Here is a 24,767-nt window from a genome sequence, read left to right as displayed (position 1 = left end):
GCAGTTCACAAATTAAAAAAAGCTAGCCAAGAAGGTACTCAGAGAGCAATATGCACAGCACTATTACAGGGTGGTACCTTGAATGATTTTTCATCCTGTATTTAGGCTTTAAGGTATTTGGAGTAAAGTACTGCCTGACAAACATGCTGAGTACTAACTACATTTTTTAAATAATTGATGGAATTATCACCATCATCAATATCCAAGAGTTGAGAGATGACATAATTTTGTTCAGAAACAGACTTTGAACTTTAAACGTTTTCAGCAAGTGTCATTTTTTTGTTTTCTTTCAAGGCATAGTGTGCATATGCCATTTTGTCTAAACAGGTGGGAAAAACACCAAAACAGTCAACAAAATATTTGGCAAGCAGTAGTGATGAGGATACAGATAAGCTGTACTGCTTGCAGCTACCTCTGTGAGACGTGTGTGGTAAGGGTTGTAAACGGGAGATCCCTGGGAGTTATGATGATGTAGACTCTTGCACATGCTAGAAGCTGCAGGCTAAGCCTTCTAGGGGAGCCCTTCTGTTGACTTCAAAGGGACCTGAAGGAACCTACATAAACTACAAATCAAATGCAACCAGGAGACTGGCTTAGGGTACTGACTGCATGAGAATTGACTGATCGGGATTATAGTCAGGGGAACAGTTTGCTGCATCCCCAGGTGGAGGTTGAATGGCTCAGACAAGGTACAATTAATGTGGTATTCATTATTTTTGAAAAAAATATCATCAAGGTATCTGGTGGTCTTAGGATTTTTTCTGCAACTGATAGATAATTAATGAAGCTTTAGGATTCATTTTGCTGCTCATTTCAGAATAAATTTATGCTTTAAATTGCTTCAATTTTAAACCATAATTTTTAAGCTTGGGATATTTGTCAGATCCCCTTGTACATTAGGTCTCTTTGGAAGTTTTGCTTACCGGTGATACTGTTAATATATAATCTGACTTCTCTATCCTTGCTACCCTTTGCTTTTGCTTTTGTTGTCTTAGAGTTTCCTTTTGGAACTGATACGTAGAGAAGGAGAGATACATATTTGAAAATCCATTAAATTATTGAAATTTGGAAGTGTGTTGTAAAAAACATTTATTTATCATTTCAGTGTTAGCTATTTATACAGGACAGTGGTGAACATTCAGCATAAACCATCCAACTCTTTCTAAGAGAGAGACAACACTCTGGAGGTCAAGAAATAAAATTTAAGAGACAGAAAGAAAAAAAAATTACTTTGGAAACACACTTGTGATAAAAAGTGTTTTGGTGTTTTCCCCACTTGTTTAAGCATGACAACATACGCACACCTTGAGCAAATACAAGAAAATGCCACTTGCTTGAAGCGTTTGAAGTTTAAGTTCTGCTTTTAAAAAATGGAAGCACAATATTTTTACATCTCTGACAATTGTGCAACTTGCAAAGGATTTCCAGCAAGCCTAAGAAGTCCTCTGCAGTCTCACATGTCCTTGGTCTAACACCACTCAGCCTCCCATCTGCGAAGTATTATGGCTTGGATTGCTGGGAGGCTGACTGACGCTCAAAGAACAACAAATACCTTTACAAGTCAGGAGCTTTGATCTGCTAAAGTATGGACGATGCTAATTAGGTTTTCTTAGACAAAGGAACAAAAGAATGTGGCAAGGGGCAGGGCTGAGAGGTCTAATACTGTGGGGCTCTGAACACAGCCACTCCACATAGGTATTTTCAAACCTGGTAAATGTGTGTGCTGTGGAGTAGAAGAAAGAAATAATTAACTCTGTAGCAATGTGCTGCATTACTTGTGTTCAAACACAAATAAAGTCTTTAAAGAGAATTTTTTTTAAATATAAAAATTTGTAAGGTATTCTAGCAAATAAACATTTACATTTTTGGCCAATTCAGAAACACTGATAAATAGTTAGTAGTCTCTTTACAAGTAGCCTTATTTTATTGCTTCATATTTTAAAATTAGGAAGTATCTTCGCTGAAGAGAGCCTGGCAACCTAACCCCACAATTTTTTTTGTTTGAATCCTATATGATCAACGTAATAAATATCCAAAACCAAATAAAAATAGGTTTTGTGTGGTTTTGGACACTAAATCTGTTTGGGGCTTACTTGTCTGTGTTTTGGCCAGAAGCTAATTCTGATTCTTCCGTCAGATGTTTTGTAGCAATATGCCCTCCAGAAAGTCTGGCAAAAGTGGAGGCAGGCAGATAGCAAGGTATGCAGGTGATTTTCTTTTAGGCTGGATTCCTGGCTGTGAAAAATGAGTAAGCTATGTGCCCCAAGTGTCCCTCCATATCGTTACTGTTATGTTCACTTCCATTCAATCCTTCCCCGTGATTTGGCAACTGTAAAGCAGGTACATAGGAGAAAATCTTTGGGTTATGCCTGGTCCCTTTACTGCTCGTCTCTGGCAACAAAGGTCTATTGCTGAGGTCAGCCAAAGGCTGCTGCAGCAATTTAATCCAACCATTGGCATCAGTTTCCATTTCCCCACTAGAAGAAGTCTCTATTGAAGACTGGTGGAAGGAGTGTTTTACAGCAGATATCAGGGATGGATCTGTCATAGTGAAATGTTCTGTGAGCAATCTTTGGGGCAGATAATGTCTGAGTTACAGGAAATGCATGTGGACATATTCCAAAGAGTCTACCCTGTGGCATCTCTCAACGTTGATTTCAAGGTCCAAAACTTCACGAGTAGAAATCAAAAGCAGCAAAGTAGGGGATACCACCCTGCAAAGGCACAAGACTCAGAATACCTAACAAGGTGTTATGCAGGTGGTAAAATGAATGGTTCCACTCAAAAAATAACAACTAACCTCTTAGCAATGGTGAATGAACACTCAACCTAATTGTAGATCAACAGCTCTGGAAGACACCTCTAGCCAGACTGAACCTGGTGCTAAAACAAATAAGGTAGAGTGACACTGACTCATAGAGAAACAAGCCATCTCTCTTTCAGAGCACACATCAGTACTGAGAGCCCACAGCAGAAGCGAATCTGCTATGCTGTATTTTGACAAATGTACCTCTTTTTACTTCCAAATGATTTCTCCTCAAGATCTTGTGATGACACCCTCTCATCTACATAGAGCTTTCAAAAGTTTCTTCGCAATGGAACATGTGTGACTTTAATACAAATAATAAACAACAGTGCTCCCACACCACTGTCATCAGAAGAAAATCTTGTCTATTTTCATCAGCATTATAATATTAGGTAATGGCACAGAAAATAAGGCTCATAGTTCACACAGTACCACTTGTATATCATAAAGATCTGTGAGGAAACGCAGAGCAGAAATCAAAACACGAAAGCCACACAAACATCTACAAAATTAGGCAGCTTTCCATTATGACAGACTTGCCCAAATTATCTATCTCCAAGCGCAGTGGGCCTGATTCTCCACTCTTGCCAGCAGAAAGGGGAATTTTACCAAAGTCAGTTGTTATTCCCCCCTCTCTGCCTTGCCAAACTGTTAGGAGCTCCAAACACAACAGACTCCATAGGTGTAGTGCTGTTCCATTGCTAGCAAAATATCACTCTGATTAATCATATGATTTTTATATTTTTTTTAAATCAGTCTCCAAAATGATCACTAATGGCAGGTTTCAGAGGGAGAAAAATTTCATCTTAAAACGTATCTAACGCATTATCCACCACAGATTGTTGCTGGATTTCAAATAACCTTTTTCTTTTTTCCTCCCAGAAAACTCCCCCCTTGTAATTAGGGCTCAATTATGAAAAGAATTAACAACATAATTCCTGCTATTTGTTTAGTTTTATCAGAACTGGTCACTGCATTACTGATTTATTCTCTGTCTCTCTTCAAAAGAGCATGCAAACAGAAGCCTCCTTTTGGGGGATTTAATGCAGTCACTAACATGAAAGACAGTTTATTCACACAGTTCAGTAGCTAGCACACCCTCCAGGTTCTTGGACTACCCTACCTTGGCAGACAGACTCTGTGGTTTGTTGGAGAGGATCTCTGCTGCTTCCCTGCAGCGGGTGGAAAGGTTCAGGATAGCAGCAGCTGCTGCTATGTGGGTGTCTTCACTACATTGACCGTAGCTATAAGAGTTGGCATGGCAAGGGCTCTGTGTGTGGGCGCTAGCACTAGGCAGTCGATTAGAAAATTTCACTGGATTTGAAAAATGCTTTGCTGTTGAAGAGAGATTTGATTAGCAATTGCATGTATGAAATTTTTCCCATTAAATAGTTTTGTTTCTCAGACTACAATTTCATACATAAAAATATTCAAAGATTACATTTAAAACAATCCTTTTCCTATTGCCAGTAAGGGTTTGCAGTAAAAATGGCTTAAAAAACACGATAATTTAATTTTTACTTGAAGAAATACACATTTTTTAACAATCAACTGAGTTTTTTACTCATATTTTACTTATCCCTAACTCAGGCATTAAAAATAATGACGTCCAAGGAAAGACTGAACAAGCATTAGCATGTTATCCATCATGATTTGACCACATGAGTGGGTAAATGCAATTGTAAGTGTATTCTTATAGAGGCTTCCTCTTAGAGCTCTATTGTGTAAAAAAAACAACAGTGACTTGTCCAGTCTTAGCTAAAACAACACTGCTTACCCTACTTAGATTAATAAGTCTGTTATTTAAATAGCTTTGCTTAGGAGAACAAGACCTGGCTCTTGAATGAATCAGAGTAATCAGATAAAAACAATACCTGTAAGGAACATTCAGTACTAATTTTGTGGAAATTTTTAGAAATTTAAGTCTATCCTTTAATCAATTAAAAAATAATGGCAATGAAGATTCCAATGATCTTGACTTAGTCTTTTGTTGGCTATATTTGGAATGAAATACTAACAGGTGAACAGAAAAGCACTTTCACAGGCAAAAATGGTATGTGTCATTCTTTGTTTTCTTCTCCATCAGCAGCACTTACTCTAAAACAGGTAGAGAGAACTCTGCTCTCTGTTCTGGATTTTGGAGCTTGAGATGTCATAAACTGTTACAGGGAAAACACAACACCATGATTTCAGCTCTAAGGAAGCAATAATCACTTCTTTTGTCTGTAGCTCTCACAGCGCCCTACAAAGATAAACTAAGCAAAATCCGATTTCTCAGCCTACACCCAGATACACCAAGAACATTTCTGCATATGGCCATCTGCTCGCTCCCTGAAGATCTGAGCCCCAAGGCTCTGGATCCCTTTGGATGTAGAGCTTTGGCTGAGTGCATTTTAATGCTAGGAGCTACACAAGGCATTGAAGGACTCATCTTTCCTCAAACTTGGGATGCTCTAAAAGAAATGCTTGTTTAAGTGCTTTGACTGTAGCTGAACGCCATACTTCATTTTTCTAAGCACTGGAGGCATCGCAGTAGAGCAATACATGAAAGCCTCATGATTCAGTACTCCCTTTCTCCAGTGCAAATTAAAAAGGATTTATCTGCCCTGTTTTAATACTATAGTGCAAGCAAGAGAGTCTACATTTTTTAGCACTTACTACAATGAAATTCAAATTGTATTTAAAGAGCATAAAAGTACATTTTCCATTACCCACCTTAAAAGATAAAAAAATCAACCAACCAACCAAACCCTCAGGCTGTAAAGGGTGCATGTTTTGTTAACAAAACAAGTTTACAAGTGCAGAATCCACAAAGGGCTAATGATGGGCTTTCAGCTAGCTATGTATTTACATAGGACTCTGAATCAGTCACTACATCATCAGCTTCTTATTGCCAACTTCTGTATACCTGCATAGTTAAAGCACTCACCAGCTCTTTTACTTTCACCTTTCCATTAAAATAATAGCTGCACACTGCAATCTTTGCAAGAACAACAGGCTGTAAACTTCAGCCCTGATATACTTCATAAATAAATTGCATATGTATGTATTTGCATTTGTATAAAAACATTTCAATCATTTTTTCTCTGAAATGAACCTGTGAAATAGACATACATCTGTGCAAAGAGATGGCTAATAGGGAATATTCAATTTTACAAACAAAATTGGAAAATCTGCCACCCAAGAAGCTGGCAATGCACATATTTGCTTTCATTTGAACAAGCCTATTTTCCAGGCCAGATAAATATCTACTTTTCATTTGCAATTTTAAACAGAGTATTTATATATATATATATACACATACAAAACACAGATACCTACAAACATATATATGTGTGTTTGTGTGTACTTGGACACATACACAAATAAACATAAATTAATACAAATTTTATAAATATATAAAACATATAATATTTTATAGTATTAGAGCTATATTTAATTATCTTATATATGTATTTATGAATATAGAAAATTTTTGCTTTTCTGTTCACCTTACTATGAATGTTTTCCTTTGTTAGGATATTTGGGATAGTTTTTTCCTATTTTATTTTACTTTATTATTTTGTTTGCCTTTAACAAAACAAAAGCCAACTAAAGAGTCTTTTGTCACATTGTTCTGGATCTATTTTCTTATGAACCCAATTATGGTGCAATGAAACCTTTCTTTTCCATTTCCCTCATGGCAACAGAATTATTTGTTTCTTTGAACTAAAAAATATTTTATAATGGTCAACACAATGACAGAATCTTGCTGAAGTTTCCCATGCAGACTGTGAAGAGAATCAGCAGTAAATAATCAGTGTCCACACTGCAGTATCTCATTTTTACAGAGTAGTACCTCAGCAGATCTGTAAGTGATGCAAGCAGGGGAATCTTGATAACAGTTTGATGCATTGGATATGTCTGCACTAAAATATGATGTTGTACAGTAATATAAGATAGCAAAATAAATTCAGTCCAGGCCTGGAATTAAAGCAGCTGAGGCATATGCTCATCTAGGAGGAATAATATCTGTATGGATGCATCTAAAAGGTACTCAAAGTGCCTTTGAAACCTAACTTGGATTTCTTTGTACTACAGTTCATTATGTCCTATAAAGACACATTCCATGGGACTTCTCATGACAACATCCTATATAAATATATCACAATTTAGCCAAAGAGGAATGCAACAGATAAAACATAAAGTATTCCTTTTTACTCCACTTTTCCACTGATAATTGCTTTTAAAAGAAGCATCAAAATAGTAAACCTTGTAGTGATGATATTTGGTGTTCTAGCATTCTGTATGTAGCCAACTAGTAATTCTATTTACCATTCTGGCCACAAGTGATTAAAAATGCTTCCTACAGAGCTTTTTAGAATTCTAGAAGTTTGAAAGTAGAACAAGCAAAAAAAAAAAAAAAAAAAGTCTGACATTCTGCCCCTTTTGCAAGAGATAACTGAATTTCAAGCTTACATTCAAGAAACTGAGGTGTTTTTCGTCCTTGTGTCACAGGTGCTGTTGTGCGTTTCCCAAAGACTTGTGCATCAAAACTGGCATAATCAAATGGTACTTTCCCAAACTTCTCCTGTTCCTTTGCCAAGGTGCCTCTGGAAGAGGTGACCGGCTGTGAAGTTCTGTAACTGTACTGAGACACCTCAGGCTGCTTTGCTAAATTTGTCCTACAGAAAGAAGAAAAAGAATGAAGGAGAAAGACAGGAATATCTTTAAAAAACCTTTTGACAAAAAATACATGGTAAAGGATATGGTTCCATGTCAATTAAAAAAATGTGCTATTGTCACATGTAAAACTTACTGGTAGGTGTATACAAGATATAAACAACATAAATACGGTGGCTGACCTACTAGTCAGAGTACTTTGACTACTTCAAAATGCAAAGATGAGGACATAAAAAAATTTAGTATTATTTTCTAATGGTTTTGGATATTTACAAGACAGCTACCAAGTTACTGCTAGGTTACCTCTGTAGGATGGGGCTTCCTTTATTTATAAAAATTGTCTTGATTTTTTCTAGTTAAAGGACTTTCAGGTTTTTTTAATCACTATTGTTCCCACTTTACTGTGAATGAGTGTGGTATAAATATAATATAAGATGATCTGAAATAATTGCTTGTGCTATTTGGGAGAAATGAATGATTTATGGTATGTTATTCTGTTTAGTTAATGTTCAGTAAGTACTTGTCTTTAGCAATTTCCTAAGGACTTTTCATATGTAGAGTTAAGGCACGTGCAGTTGGCAGACACATGGACATAATATTCTGTAATGGCTCTGAAGGAACCATTAGAGCTGATCATGTCAATAATCCACAAATTAAAGTGTCCCCAAATAGACCTGAATATAATAGGTTGTAATGGTCGTGGTGCCAATGATGTGCAAATTATGCATGTCTGTAGGGTCCATATAACTCAAACAAAATACAATTGCAATAAAAAGTGTTTCTCTTTTTTGATGTCATTATACAATTCAACTAATTAAACCAATAAACTTAAAATTAAGAAACTATGAATTGTTCTGATCAGGTTACTTGTGTGAAAGTAAGATTTAGTAGAATATATTTGATTGCTTGTCAAAAGATAGGTCTATTGTACTTAATGTCAGCCACATGCAAAAGAACTAGCAGAAAGACGGCTGTTTATTTTGAGATACAGTCAAGTTATTTAGCTTTGCAGAGGTTCATCTTGGAAAACCAAGCTACCACTGCAACTGAAATCTGAAATAGGGGAAAGACCTGAGGACCAATCAATAGAGTTTGTGCATAAATACTTTGGAGAGACTGGTTTGCAAGCACTCCTACCTATGAGTCTGATCATGGCACTGCCCAGCTTTTGGAGACTCGAGATGGTTCTTTTCCTGGGACATTGCCAACTTTTCAGCTGCAGCAATTGGACAACCAGAGAGGCTGTTGAAAAGCAAAGGTGAAGAAAAGAAAAAAAAAAAAGTTAAAATTAATTCTTAAGTAAAAGAAATGTGTGCTCTGGAATCCAGTGACTTTGAACTTCTCTGATGTTCTGCGCATCTATGGGAATTGCTGCTGCTATAGACCAGACTCATCTAGTTTTCAATCCTTAACGCAAAACTGTGAAATCTTTGTATTTTAGGTGATATATCTGTAAACTGAATCATGTAGGAGTTTTCCACAGTTCAGCTTTGATGTTTTGCGTCTGGCAAGTCACTAGTAAATTTTTTGACAAATGACATTTACTTTATCAGTTAAACCATGCATATAAGCCTCCTACTGATTAAAATGAAAGTGAATTTGGGAAAAAAAGAGGGATATGTGAGTGACTGCTACCAAAGAACACATTTTGTCATTTCAAGTTGTGCTAGCTCATTTTTTCTGTTTGCTTTATTAGATTAGAACATGTTTTCTTATCCTATTTATGGGTTGCTTATGATACAGCTGATGTGCTTCAAAGATGACTGGGGATTTAAAACAAGAAACACAAAGACTAAATATTTGGTGTTCCTTATATATTCTTGTAGACAAGCTTGTCATATCTCTGGAAAAAACTGACTTCTTATACTAAAGATTAGTAATATAGTATGATAATCCTCAGTTTCTGTGCCCTCATACAATAACCAATCAATCAAGCAGCAAAACCAAAACCAAATCCTCCAAAAATTCAGTTCAACAAAGAAAGTTGGTTTTGAAATTTTTATGTCCCAAGTTTGTTTGTAAGACTGATGTTGTATTTTTCCAGAAGCAGTATATGGAATATTTTGGCTTACTGGCTTCCAGCAGAAAGCATTACTGACAAGAGTTGTGCTGACAGCAGTGGCTTGCTGGACACAGAGTGCGTTGACTCTCTGCCTCACCTGCTGTCCAGCTGTGATTCCCCAGCTGCCTGTCTGGAAGGCTTTTCTCAATTTTACTTTCTCCCTGCAGGCAGCAGGTTAAACGGACAGGAATGTTCCAAGCAGGAAGATGGCATTTCTGAGGGTAATAAATGGAGCTTTTAAATGGATTCTAAAACATTCCACTTAAAATTTTCTGTTTTGCTAAAAGGTAATGTGCCTTGATCAGAAGTTCCTGCCGAGGACTGCCACGTATGTGATGCAAAACAAACGGCTTTTGGTTTCCACTGGGTTTCCCAGTTGCAGCAATAATAATATATTTGTTCATTCCTACCTCTTGTACGTGATGACTTTTCACTGTGAAGATTGTGAAGAATATATAGCTTTAAATCACATATCTGAAAAATACTAGTGGAATTTGCCATTCTCAGTGCTGCAGCCATTTTTTAGATAATGGAATTAAACACAATTTTTTTGTTGTAAATAACACAGGCTACCCTTGCAGTTCATAGACAGTCTGCAGAGTAGTACATCTCATCTAATTCCAAGATGATTTTGGAATTCAATTTACTCCTGAGTACACGTTAGATTTTAAGTGGACAGCAACTTTCTGATCTACCTTCGATGCGTGTTGCGATTGCTGTTGACATGTCCTCTTCCAGTACATCCTGGGGTGGGGCACTTTAAAACATTTTCATGCATGGCAAGAACTAAACAGGAATAAAAAAAAAAGATTGATACTAACACACATCAAATAAAAATACATATAATTAAAAAAAATTAACGTTTCCTCTTTGGACCCAGATTCTCAATTCTGTCACATTCTAACCACAGAAGAAGACAAGAAAAAGACCTACAACACAGTGAGTGTGGTGCCTCTAGCATATACCAGTTTATATTACTGTAACTTCTCACATGCACATCATTGTTTCTACAAACTTTAAAGAACGCAGATGGAAGTTAGCAAAGATATTACATCATGACACCCTTTTTCCTTTGATTCATACACCACTAACACAATCGACTAGAAAAGGCAGTGATAGAGGAGCCCTAGGTCACATGGTCATGCTACATATAGCTGCAGTCCCTCTCTGTCTCAGGGAGGCCAAACCCTCAAGCACAGGAAGGCTGTTTATGCATTTTATCAGAGGATCTGAGTATGTCCCCTTTGAACCCTTACACCTTCTGATCCTCTGAGCTGTGCTGAAACTACCTGTGACCAATTGGTCGTGCTTCCAAGCAGCAGCTTACACTCCTAGTGGTGACTGCAATGGCATGTACATTCTTATGCCTTTGACATGGATCATCTTTACTAAGACTGACATATGTCCGTGAAGCTGACTGTTCAGTCAGCTGGTTTCTTCTGTCAGGAACAAAATTATAACTTTTTTTTTCCCCTAGCAGGACAGAACACATGTGATTGGAAGTGTGATAATTAACAAGGACTTGCTAATTTTAACTTTTTAGAAAGGTGATGTTGTGAAGGCCTTCCAAATGCAGCACCCTGCTTAACTCAGCAGATGTTTCCATAAATATAGTTTAGCACTAGATTTTTAAAAATGTAGAGGTACAGTTAGGAAGAGGATGTTGGTAAAGTGCAAATATGCTTTTAATTTGTTGTTATGCATACCACCACAATGAACAATCTGACTAACTAGGTTGTTTAAGTGGATAGTTTCACATTAAATTTTGGCTTATTATTAAACATTTCATGGCATCATATTGCAGGATTACACAAACACACAAACCGATGTAATCAGAGTTAGAAATAAGCAGGGAATTTCAGGCTAGACTGGACGTAAAAGGATTAGTGTGATACTGTCATAAGAGAGGGACCTGCCATGGACCAGCTCTGGGATGTACTGATGGAAGTAACCTTTTTGAGCTCAGTGGTAAGGGGGACACTGGAAACATCTCTGCACAAGCGTGCCCAGGCCTCTCAGCTGTTGGCAATGAAAACCAGCAGCCTCGGTGTGTGATTGTGGCAAATGAGGCCACAGCTCTGAAACAAGCATGTGCTGTCGTGTGATGCATGCCTTAGCAAAGGCATGAGCAAGAAAGATCTTTAAGATTCATGAGATTACAGTGTGCAGGTCTGCTGGAAGGGTGGGAATAGCTGGGCTCTGATCTTTTTCTTCCCAGGCCTCCTGAGGAGCCTACTGCTGTTTGTAATGCTACTGCTGAGTGCTTGAGCTGCACAAGTGTGGAAAGTAGAACTACAGCTATGAGCTGGAGGGCAAAGAAGGTGTGATGGCTTCTCTCTCAGTCTCATTCTTCAATCTTACCCAGAAAAAAAGGGGTTCTTTTCCAGCATAAGTAAACACTATCCACAATACTGAGCCAGATCCAGCTGTTATTCTGAACTGCAGGGTGTTGATACTCACTTTCTAGTGGCACTCTAACTTTGTGTGGACAGCCTGAGAGACTGCGGTGGTGAGGGTACAGCCCAGTCACGTGCCCTGTGCCATCACATCCTGGGATAGGGCATTTGGTTTCTCTCTTTTCAGGCCTGGGTGAATCTGCAGAGAAATCAGACAAGGTTTTGTTTGGTTTTAGCCCCTGTCCGCACTCAGCTGAGTGATCCTAGCAGTGTGATATTCTCTATTTTGTACCTCAGATTTAATTCCGATGCAAAGTTTTAACAGAGACATGGAACTTAAACATCACTTTAGGTTTTCACACTGTGTCCTTTAAACAATTACTCCCCCCTCCCAATACGCCACTTATGTGCTAAACCATATAGCTTTAGGATTGCAGTGTCATTTATTCCATTCAGATCCTAAAAGAGGACAGAAGCCACAATCCAATAAGCCGGAAAACTGGCAGTGTCGGCCAACAGCAAGATCTATAAAGGAATAAATAAAAAAAGCAGAAACAATTTTTGCTCTGTTAATGTCAGACTCCAGGAAGCTGGGACAACCAAATAAAAGCTGAGGTGTGAAACAAACAAACAAACAAAAAAAGCATTTCAACCAGAAGCCATTCCTTAAATATCACAGATCTCTAGGCTGTAGGTTCTTTGTTAGGAAACTGAATACATGCCACTTTACATTTGAGAGGCAAGGCAAGCAGCTCCCTCTGGTACACATGGCAATGCTGCTTTGTGGAGCAGCCCACAAAGACAGAGAAAACATGGAGCAGCCGATACCCTTTCAAAAGTGAGGTCTCAGCCCAGACCCACAGCTACCACTCTGTAATGGCCACAGTGCATTCCCCTTTTTTTGTTTCAAGCACCTAAAATTGTGCAAGAAGCACTGGTCAGAAAGCCTTTATTTGATTTCCAATGCAGAATCAAAAGTCTGGGTAGGAAAGAAATGATTTCTGGTCCAGAAATTCTCTTGTGAGAAATCTGGAGGAAGTGGCAGCATAAATTGCTGAGGACGGTTTTAGCTGCATCTGTGATTGGCTGCCAACAGCATTTCGTGCTGAGGGAGAAAACAGCTGCAGCCAGCACAGTCTCCTTCAAGCTCATTTTTTTGGACTGTGAGGTAGGACGTGCTTAGGGATAGAATCACCAGAAACAGTTGAGGGTTAAACTTCCTGGCAAGTGTTTAGGTTAAAAAATAAAATAAATAAATAGGGAGGAAAGAAAATCGACTGAACATCATCAGGATACCACAAGCTTTTTACAATCACTGCAAATAAAAAGTGCTGCAATAGTGAAGAGGAAATAAAGAGGGATCCTGAAATATGATTTAGCATTCCCCTCGGTAATTGAAAAGGTTTATCATTAAATAGATGGATAAGTATAAACTTAAGCCATTTTTTTCTAATCTAGTATCCAAGAATTAAAATTAAGAGCTGATGGATTTGATGGTGGATTGCTTAGAAATAAAAGCAGTTAATTATATAAAGTGAAAAAATTGCGCGCATGATACAACATTGACTACAGTCATATGGTGTTTATGCAATCTGAACGAAGCCTAGAGTGTTTCTCCATGAGTGTTACCTCTGAACTCATCTGGAAACTACAGATTATTATAATATGAGACAAATCAGGAAGGGACAGATTCTGCCATTCTTACATCATTGCTCTTTCCTGTGTGTACTGTGAGAAAGTCACACTGACACCAATGTGAACTTGGTGAACACAGATGCTCTCAGGATAAGAAAGGATATCTGTAAAGTTCCTGCATATGGCATTGTCATCTGAGTAAATAAATGTTCATGTAGTTTAGCAAGAAGGTAGACTAATACCATGCATGCACAACTTAAGACATGCTAATGAAAAGACTGCTTGAGACACAAAACTGAGATGCATGCATTTTCCTCCCAAATACAACTGGAAATATTTTACAGTTGCAACCCCTAAAAAAAAAACCTGTCAGTTATCTTTCATTCTAAATGCTTTTGATAACTAAATTACTTTAATATTTGCAATATTCACAGGGACTACTCTAAAGTAACATTAGAAATATCAAAGTAAATCATTTATCAAAATCAGAAATTGCATCAATTCTGGGGTGAACTCAGTGTGTTCGGAAAGCCAAAAGGAAAAGCCAAAGGGCAGACGAATGTATTGTTACTTAGTACAGCAGGGAGTGTGCTTATAAAATGACATCTCTTGATGTTCTGTAATTATTCTTAATTGAGGAGTTGCATACAAGACAGCCCAGTTTACAAATCAAACCTAAATCTTTTAAATCTCCACTTTAAGTGCTGAAAATGGAGTGATGTTCCTACAGGTTTGTAGAATGCCTCAAACTCTCAGAAACAATAAGGATTTTGGAACTTAATGGTATTTCTGCTGATGGTGAATGGGGCAGAAGAGCATGGCTTGTGCTTTCCTGGCTCAGAAGTACTGGCTGTAGCAAAATGTAATGCTGATACATGAAGCAGAGAGAACTCAGAAAATTCATGGCTTAGGGATTAGGTGGCATCTTTGGAAGAGGCCAATTTTTCACCCTAACCTTGCCCTTGTGCACCATTTTAATGCCTTCTCTTTTGGCTGCTGAAATTTTGGAGGTATGTATTAGTGCCCTATGGAGGAGGAAGCAGAGGAGGAGGAAAAGGAGGAGAAGGACTGTCAGTGCCAGCTACACAGCCCTTTTAGTACCCATTACTGATCATTTCACATAGCAGTTTGGCACAAAGCCAAGTACCTAGCGTTTAACCTGGTTAGACGTAAGGCACTAGTGTGAAGGTACATAATTAACAAAATTACCAGCTAAATTCCAGATTCTTTACTGTTGCTATAAAACCCAGCTCAGAATACTCTATCAGTCACAGGATAAATGCTTAAGCCAGTAAGAACAGCCAAAAATACTTCCTTACGTTTGTTGTTAAATATCTGTCTCCCACCAATGTCAATCACTTTGGTTTGCCTCCTTTCCCCTGCTAGATGCTCCAGAAGAAACCTATCCAGTTCCTTGTAAGTGCTGTGAAACACATGCCCTTGCTCTGCCTGCAGAGCGATTGCTTGCTCTAGCAAACTCAAGTTCCCTTTTGTTTTGTCCAGCTCAACCGACACATCTGTGGTTTCTGACAGGCACTCGTTGTCATCTTCTTCGCTTTCAGGGAAGGGATTCTGAATTCTCTTCTCAAAAGGATCTGGGTGAGACTCCTGGGGTGCTTTCAGCTCTGTTTCTGAATCACAAAGTGTTTCACAAGGACCATATTCGACTTCTTCCTTCTTGATTTCTGGGACTTCCAGGATGCTGGGTTGATTACACTCTACAAAAAACTTCTGAGTTACATGGGGCTTTACACTAGTTTCTTCCGAGAAATTTGAGGAGCTATCCCACTCATTGTCCATAATTTCAGAGTTACTTTCATTTTCCTCAGATGAACAGTATTTTGGGTCAGAAATAACAGTCTTTTCCTTTCCTTCAGCTGAGTTAATCAGGTAACATTCGTCAGTGTCATCACTTTCTGTTTTTAAGGATTGAATGCCACTATCGTTTAGATTTTCTGCCACTGTTTGACTGGGTGCATCTTTTGCTAATTTTCCCATGTTCATCAAAGATTTGGCCATGGCATCTTGATAGCTGGAGTAGTTGTCTTGCCTTTGACTGGAATTTTCTTGCCCACCCAAATGAGGGGTTTCTTCAGATGATTTTGGAGTACTCTCTTCTGCATGAGAAAAAAGCAAGAGAAATATATTAAGAATAGCTGCTTGTTGTATCTTGTAGAAGTGATATGAAGATATTTACATACCAATTGCCATTTCTTTACTCAAAGGTGCTCTGAAATGATTGAACTCACACCAAGGCTGTGTTTGGAATGACTGCGTAGCTTCAGGAAAAGCCCTTTTAAGATTATATCTACTTTATATTGTAGCTCCAACACTATAAGGGAAATAAATATCACCATTTCTCACTGATGGTGAAGACCTATATTATCTTAGAACACACAAGCACACTCTCATATACATTCATATAGGTAGATACTACATATATACACATAATCTATATAATATATGCATATATATATATATACAGGCACACACATTTTAAAATTCCTCTAATCTGTTTTTACTTCTCCTTCATCTAAGATTCCCAAATATTTTCTCAAAATGGACCCTAATTACTTTCCTAGTCACTCCAGATCCCATGAAAAACCTTGATGGAAAAATTCTCAATACTTCACAAAGGGCAAGCTCCTGGTCACCATTGAAATTGTCATGTTAAATGATAGATCAGGTCATGCACAGGCAAACAGAAATGGTTGTTATGTACAGACTCATGAAGGACTTGTTAAAGACACCACTGAAGTGCATCCTGTCTTTATAAACATCTTTCTTCCGAAGAAAACCAGCAACCAGCAGGTAATAAAGGCTGCATGCAGGAGAGGTCGTCGGTGTGGAAGACAGTATGCCTTTTGTATCTCATTTAATTTTTTATAAACATTTCCTCTGACAAGGACACTCAAAAATACATCTCCATCATCTTCCTTTCTGGTAATTATCTCTCTAAAATCAACACTGGTTTTGCCAGGATCAAGTAAATATTGCCATAGTAACTAAAAGCATTTTTGGATGAAGGGAAGAATTTAGTCACAACACTAGCCCCTTCAATAATGCTGATTATAGGGTACATTCTTTTGTTGGGATCTATTCAACATAAACTGAAAAATTTAACATTTTACTTCCTAGAAAGGAGGATGAATAAACAAGCACAGAGTATTTTATAAGATGTGTCTGTCCTTTCCTGAATCAGAAGAACTCCAGGTTTAAATAATAAATTAAGCATAGTCTAAAATGCAAATGAAGTTTCTCTCAATAACACAGTGAGCTATTAAGAGAAAGTGTAAAGGGTTATGATAATTTTAAAGTATTATGAACTACAGAAAACAAATAAAAAGCATTTTCAGTGAATATGTCCAATTCATTGAACTATTCTCTCAATCCACTTAACTACCCACATGTGTACAATAATGATTTATAGACATTATACCTAATTATGCATATTTGGGCTGTGTTAGAGTGCCTAACAAAAGCTCTAGAAAGCAACAATTACCTCTGTTGCTTAGCTACATAGTTTAAAATATTCCTATTAAGTGCAGATTATTGTGGAGGGGAAAAGGGGGACAAAAATGCACATGTGCACCACAATGCATTTCACTTTACTGCTGCCAAACTGTTAGCATTTTGGGTCATTTCCAGTTTACATAATTGTTTGGTTCAACTGTTTGTTATATGTTAAAAGAAAATATTGATTAATTCTTATTCTTCTTCAGAAAATTGGACTCATGCAGGGAGAGGTGGCCTTGTGCACTGTGTGCATAAAGTTGTATTTAAAAAAATGTCTGTAAACCTTATTGTAACTTTTTAGCAGCTGGTCTAGTACCACACACATTGCAGTATTCTGGGTAAAGTCTGCTGTCTTTTCACATCTCAACAAGTAAGGATGGTGATATGGCTCTATAACCAACTTTAGTCAAATGGATTTTTATTATTTGCTCTTCTGCTATTTGGAAAAGAACAGAATCCCATCAATGGGTCATTTCAAAAAGTAACAAGATTCAGTTTAATAGAAATATCCCACCCTTCAAAACAAAACAAAGAAAACATTTTAATGGTAACAGGTCTTTTCAGTTACTTTTCTGTGTGAAAGATAAAAAATAATAATAACAGATTTTTGTTCCTTAAATAATCAGCAATTCTTAAAATGCTGTGTTTAAAAATCTGTTGTTGAATCAGTCTTAATGGTTCAGCTGTCTCAGCTTTGCTTTTTACATCTACAGGCTGTAAATTTACTTTAAAAATAATCAAAACTCAGTTTAGTTTACAGTTGCATCAATCCATGAACTGAAGCATTAACTAATCAACAGACAAGAATCATGAGTTCACAATAAAATGAACAATATTGTTAAACTAAGAGATTACAAATTAGCCTACATGGCCAGACCAACTGTATGCTTTAGCTGAAATTTGTTTTGTAGCTGGCAAAATTAATGCAAAAGGGAGTAGGTTGTATTATCATTTACACAAACAGTTGGGAGATATCATATTGGTATAAAATAAATCTTTTTGAAATAAAATGGATTTTTTTGTTTTGTCTGAAGGGCATGGTGCAAATAGAGTTCCTCTACATTTATATCAATGGATCTGGCCTAACACTTGCCCTTTTTTTGAAAAAATTCAGTTAAGTAACTTAGGTTCATCTGTATATGGCACAGAGTCTACCTTTACACCCATCATAGTACTTTCCCTTCATTGAGTTCTTCAAGTTGTGCAGAGGACAGACAAAGGGAAAGAAAAACATATTACTGAGGGCAACTCTGAGGGATAGTCAGGAACTAGGCTGAATCAATACAATTAAAATTTACTAAAATTCATATATCTTAAAAAGAAAATTCCAAACAAACAACAATCCTCCCCTCCAAACGCACCAAGTCTTACTCCAACAGATTCCCTTCTGGTGTCAAGAGATAGAAATACTCCTTAAAGGCTGAAGAGGCACTGAGAGCCTTGAAACTTTTTTCTTGATGAATTTTCCTTTGCAATGTCACCCAACAGAGGGAGACATTGTGTATCACCTTGCTAATTAATGTTCTCTTTGAAGATGGGCTTTACAGTGTGGGCCTTCACAGTGATTTTTGGAAGAAACTCCTAGAAGATTTACAAGTGACAGCTGACTGAAAACTTTGCTGTATAGAAGTGCCACAAAGACTTCCAGTGATTTTGGTAGAATTAGGATTTGATTCTTTAATATGAAAGACATTCTTCCTCTTTTATTTGTTTTATAGTATTCATATACAGAAAATTTGGGGAGAGTTGTTTTGTTTTAAGGAAATTCAATTTAGAATGGATAAATACATAAACTACTAATCTCAGTTTATCTTAGAATCATAGAACAGCCCAGATTGGAAGGGACCTTGAAAGACTATTTGGTCTAAACTTTTGTGGGGAAGAGACCCTAGATGAGATTATCTACCACCTTGTCCTTCAGAAATATTTGGTAAGAAGAATCTGAGGGGAAAATAAAATACCTTTAAACTCCCCTAGCAATCAACAACTGAGTGGCATTTAAGTTTATTCTTCATATGTTTACATGTTATCTATGATTACTTATTTCCCAGTGCCAGATCACATTGCTTTTATCTTGACATTTGCTGTCTACAGACAACTCCTAAGGTCCTATTCTGATATCTTCCACTGATATCTTCTCACTTTTCTAATTAACTATTTGGCAGAATATTCTTAAACAAATATGTGAAACCAATTTTTATTTTTTTTATATATTTTTATTTTTATTTTTTGTTCAACTCAAATATATGAAAAATATATTAGGAAGGAAGAGTAATAAAAGCATACTGTAGCTATATCTTTCTGTCTCCCCTTCCTCATCTATATTTTCTAGCATGCACATTGTAGAAGTTTCTATAAATTGTTGGATTTGTTTGGCTTAGCAGAGTTGGAATAACAAGTATAAAAGTGCTGAGTCTAATAATCGTGTTAAACAGAACACACACAGTAGTCACACAGATGAAATTGCTTTGCTAAATGTTAAAGTCAACAATATTTTGCTAAGCATTTTTTATTTTTTTTTCTTCCTCAGAGTTCTATATATTCCAGTGAAAATCTGCTCTTCATAAATGTGTTTTTCTCAATCGTGGGCTTAAGCTTGTTCTTTGACAGAGGTAGTGGAGAGGCAGGTGCTGCTCCATATCTGACCTGCTGCAGTAGTTGTCTCTCTGTGTGACCTACAAAGCATTTACTAGACCCCAGGAGGAGTTATTGTACAAAATAAATGGAAGTATGATGGTTAAAACTGGACAGAAAGGCACAAATCCAACTCTCTTAGAAGTCAAACACGTCCTGCATCCTGTCTGAAAATACTGTTTCGTATCCCTTCCTGTGGAATTCAAGTTTAAGTGGAGTTCAAGCAACTACCTTGAGTTGAGCTGCTTTTAACGACACTGATCTCTTCCTGTAACTCTGTCCTGTCTTCATTTTCTTCTTTGCAATCCAAGCTGGGGCTGTAGTGGCGGGGTTTCATCAGCAGGGACTTCCTTTTGTTGACAGGAACGCCTGATATCTGGTCTTCGGCTTTTCTCTTCTTAGCCATGGAGCATTTGTAGGCACTGCAATTACCAATTGCCAACGACAGAGAAAAAAATGGGAGAAGTGAGGGGTAAATTGTTTAAAAAGTAACACCATCCTTTAGTTTAGTTCTAAGTAAAAAAGTGAGGACTGAGAAAATATTAGTTCACTTGCAGTTTCAGCAAGTTTTACTAGTGAATATTTAATTTTAGCTCATGTACTGAAAATTCAGGGCACAGTCAAGTCCCATTTCTTTTCACTGCTGCTAAAGTCTGTTTGGAGGTAGGGGAATGAGGCAGAAGACAAAACCAAAGGAAACCATAACCCAACAGCCTTAGAGCAAGGATGAACAAAATTGCAGTCTGGGTTGATAGTCCTGAAAAACAGCTAAGGGGAAAATTATACCACCGGTTGTGGTAATACTACAACATCTTGAGCCTTTGGGTTCATTTCGTTTATATCAACATGGATATCCAATCAGACACTTAGAGTTCAACAGCATAAAACCTGTGTGAAACACACTGTACCTTGATAACGTTTTGCAATACAGGTCCCTCTCTCAATTCTAGTCCCAAGCATTGGTTTCATTTCATTAATTCCAGTCATAAACGCCTGGTTTAAGCTCTACTCAGCTCTACTCTGTATAGGCTCTTGGAAAAGGTTCCTACAAAATGATACTCACCTCACTTAAAATTAGATCAATATGATAAAGAGGGGGAGCCATTCCCTGGGAAAGGTCTTACTCAGTCCAGGTGCCTAACTTTCAGATCACTGACATAAGAAGAAATGGCAGGATTTTAAAGAGGAAGACTTTTAGCAGGTATAGGATACTTCTTTAATCTCCTAATAGACTCACATCTTGATCTGCATGTTAATTTGTTTCTACAGATATTTAGCCAAGCCTTTGTCATCATGCAGTTGATCTCTATGGCATATAGATGTTACAACATATAACGCATCACTAAAGAGGCCTGAACCTTCAACCCTCTTTTCTTAACAATTTTTCATGGAAGTGATTTGGCATGATTTAATTTTTCTCTCACACACAGTATACTAGGAAATTTATGTAGTATGAATAATAGTGCTCATATTATATCTGTCAGAGATGAAAAAACTACACATAGGGATCTGTGTAATCCACTCAATGGTTTCTCGACCTTATGTACCCCCAGGGTGCATTACAAATCTACACAATGCCCTTAGGTGTTGGATTTTGCATTTGGCTCACTGACTTAGCTGCAAGATTTGCAAAAAAAAAAAAAAAAAGCACCATGTATGAAGAGAACTCCTATTGGTTACACATATTACAAGCTCAACAGCATAAATTAATCCTTACAAGGTATCTTATATGCACTAAAGTGGCTCAGGTTCTGATTGTTTTGGATGAAAGCGTATGGGTAACTTCAGCTTTTTGTTAAAAAAAAAAATTTGGCTAAGCATCTTTTTGGCATCCATCATTGCAAACATAAAGGATATGGAAATACAAAAATCTGCATTTTAGGGGGACTGTTAAAATTCCACCATACACATCTCAAACACTGGATATGCTTGATCTTCTGAAAGTTAAAATGCTATGGGTATCAGGAATACTGGATGCTAAACACATGCTGTAGTTGAATATAATATAGTTTCTATGTTATTTCTCTGTTTATGAATAGACATTAACATGAATATCATATTAAAAATCAGAATTACAGTGGTATCAATATCTCACTGGAAATAATGCCCATATAAGAGATATCAGAGATGGATGTAGTGTGGAAAAATACGCATTTTTTTTTTCTAAACCAGCCATGTTGTTCCAGGAAAATTAAATAAATGGTAAAAGTTTGAAAACCTTTCATGCACAATTGTTTTTATCAACCAAAACCTTCCCTAGGTTTGCTTTTGATCTTTCTTATTTGTTTGCCAAGCTCCAAGTTTCCCTCCAGTAGATACTGTGAGCTTTTTTAGGACATGATGAGTTTCCAGTGTTTAATTCCGCTTTGACAAATCTACAGCTGTTTCTTACATGAGCATAATCAATAGATTTTTGGAAAAGAAGATCCAATTAGATCATGTAGAATGCCATCCTGTGAAATCCAGGTCACAGAACTTCCTGGAGTTCTTCAGCCTTTATCCTGTAATTTGTCTGCCAATTGTCAAGACTTGACTAACCCAGTCAAGTTAAGAGAAAACATGGTAATCTGGTAAACTCATTGTAATATTCTTTCTCGCTGAGTACAATCTTTTTCTAGTAACATACTGTTACAAGCCCCACCCTGTGGACTGGCATGACAGTTATTAAACATGTGGTTTTTTCACCACAACTGGAAAAGATAGTCAAACTCAGATGTCAGCAGACCACGCTCGAGACCAGTGTGGGAGCACTGCTGCCACCTGCCACCTGCAGATCTGTTCTGGGAAATGTGAGCACAAGAATCCCACCAGGTTGTAACCACCACAGTTTACAGCAGTAAATCAAGAGCTGCATTAACTTGTCCTTATTGTATTGTTTTCTGTACATGCGTGGCCTCTCATCCAGATCTCCTCTATAGTTTCCATCATTTTAAAAGAAGTGAATACATGAGATTCAAATTCTAGTAAAAATCATTCCTGACACCTTCCACTCCAGTTACAGGGAGATGACAAAATACAGTTGTCACTTGTTTCCTAGGAAGTTCAAATTGCTCTCCTTACTCCAGGAAGAGATTTTTCAGCTCTTGTTTTTTGCTTGTGGCTTTTTAACTGCTGGTTTTGAGCTTTAACTGGAATCTATTAGTTTGCAAAAGCCAGTTTAAAGACCAGTAATATATCAGCAATTCCTCTCCTTTTCTACCTTCTTACAGTGCTTAAAATTAAAAATGAAAGTAAAAACAGAAAAAAAAACTTCTCAAGTGGTAGCTTTTTCAAGTACTTACACATGATTTGTTAAAGATTTGATAATGGACAATGGGAATTTAAGTACTATGAAAAGAATATATTTATGCCTCTGTTACATTCATGTCATGCCAATTTCACCTTTGCCTTTAAAAGTTTCTATTTCTCTTTTTCTTATGTGCATTCATACATAGACACATGTAGGGTATCACAGATTTGTCAAGCTGTAGTTTGTCAAATGGTAAACCTATAATTTAGCTTCTACTACTCATCTCTTAAATTCAATGTCTAATAGTTTTGTTGCTATTTATCAATGGCCTGCTTGTTGTCATGGAACACTGATTCAGCTGTCAAGGTTATTTGGTAATCTGAGGCTCATAAAACAGGAGAAGCTCTTTTTGTTATGAGCCCAAAGCCAATACATGTTTTGTGGTTTTTTTCCCAATCTAACTGTACTTAAATTTCATGAATAACAAATCATTTTTTATACTATCTACAATGAGAAAATTTTTTATAATTATTTCTTTCAGTCAATGATTCAGTTACCAAAACCAGTCTTGTGTCAGTTATCATAGTGTGAGTCAATAAGTTAAAATCTAAGACACTTAGGACCAGATACATTAGCAGAAAAAACCACCCATGATGAAACTTTTGTATATATTTCATACCTAAATCCTTCTTTGGGGGGGAATTTACTGGGTCTTTCTCTTTCCTTTATTTCTTCTCAGATCATATCTTGTAGACACTGGTTGTATGCAGGAAGTACTGTGCATTGGCTCTTTGCAACAAAGCAATGTCTCAGAAATAAGAGAGAGGTTTTAAGCAGTCCCAACTACACAGAGATCTTCTTAAAAATTGTCATTCTTTTTTTTTTTTTTTTTTTTTTTTGTAATTGGTTCATTTAAGTGATACGCCTGTCAAGCCTTCAACCCGACCTTTAACCACGTTGTGGTGGTTAAAATCCAGCAAGGATTTGTCACAGTCAATCTGCTGGCAAGACCTCCAGATCTCTGGGGATTTTTTCCTTATTCACAGCAGCCTGCAGGTTGGTAAAGCATGATAACAGAGCAAAGAATTGCCAGAGTGGGTAAAACCAGGGGTACATTCAGCCTGAAAACTGGTGTTTACTAATGCTTGCAATGGATGCCATGTAAAATAATAAAACCTGAACACACCACAGCTCATGTACACTCCTTAGATTCAAGAGAGAAAATGAATGCCTTTGAATATCAAGGCACTTACATTTATTGTCTAATGCTATTTGAGAATCTCACTCCTCATGTGATTTCATGCGAGAATAATTCGTGATACATTTTAGTTGTGGAGAAAATAATTTTAAATTCTTAACCTGAATTGTATTTTGACTGTTTGCCTAACAATTGAATTGCAATTAAAGGAGACATCATCATCTAATGTGCAGAAGCATTTAACTTTATAGTAGTTACAAGGAGAAGGTTAGTTTTCCCACTCCTTAATCATATTGTGATTAAAGATATTACCAGACACTTTTCACCTTGATCAGGTTTTTTTCAGAAACTTTCAGATGCCCTAGGACACTGTAGAAGTCAAATACTGCATTTTCCTTACAGGAGGGAAGAGTTGGTATTTGAAAATTCAGGGACACTTGCCACTCTAAGATGAACTAGTAACTTAAAATTGTCTGTCATGCTTGGGCTTTATTCTAAGAATTTTAAAATATGATTATATGATACTGAATTTTATCATATGAAATATGATACTGAATCAGAGGTACCTAAGAGGAACAGAAATTCTGAACATCGCCCCATCTTAGTACTCTTTTATGGCTAACTCTCTA

At 37.0% G+C, this 24,767-nt stretch overlaps 1 protein-coding gene across 5 annotated transcripts in view; it reads right to left on the bottom strand.

Moving 5' to 3' along the window:
- The window catches only part of ST18 (ST18 C2H2C-type zinc finger transcription factor), a 232,405-nt gene that overhangs the window by 30,492 nt on the left and 177,146 nt on the right, over window positions 1-24,767 (bottom strand). For all 5 annotated transcript variants that reach the window (XM_064653296.1, XM_064653305.1, XM_064653315.1 and 2 more), the window contains 7 exons: window positions 19,943-20,133; window positions 14,881-15,678; window positions 11,991-12,125; window positions 10,226-10,316; window positions 8,606-8,710; window positions 7,265-7,470; window positions 3,930-4,141 (listed from right to left, as the gene is read on the bottom strand). In XM_064653296.1, coding sequence (XP_064509366.1) covers window positions 3,930-4,141; window positions 7,265-7,470; window positions 8,606-8,710; window positions 10,226-10,316; window positions 11,991-12,125; window positions 14,881-15,678; window positions 19,943-20,133 — 1,738 coding nt within the window. The remainder of the gene's footprint in view (window positions 1-3,929; window positions 4,142-7,264; window positions 7,471-8,605; window positions 8,711-10,225; window positions 10,317-11,990; window positions 12,126-14,880; window positions 15,679-19,942; window positions 20,134-24,767) is intronic.

Source organism: Pseudopipra pipra, chromosome 1 (genome assembly GCF_036250125.1).
Source record: "Pseudopipra pipra isolate bDixPip1 chromosome 1, bDixPip1.hap1, whole genome shotgun sequence".
Lineage (NCBI taxonomy): Eukaryota > Metazoa > Chordata > Aves > Passeriformes > Pipridae > Pseudopipra > Pseudopipra pipra.
Note: the sequence above shows the minus strand (reverse complement) of the source record. Positions and strands in the feature narration are given on the sequence as shown.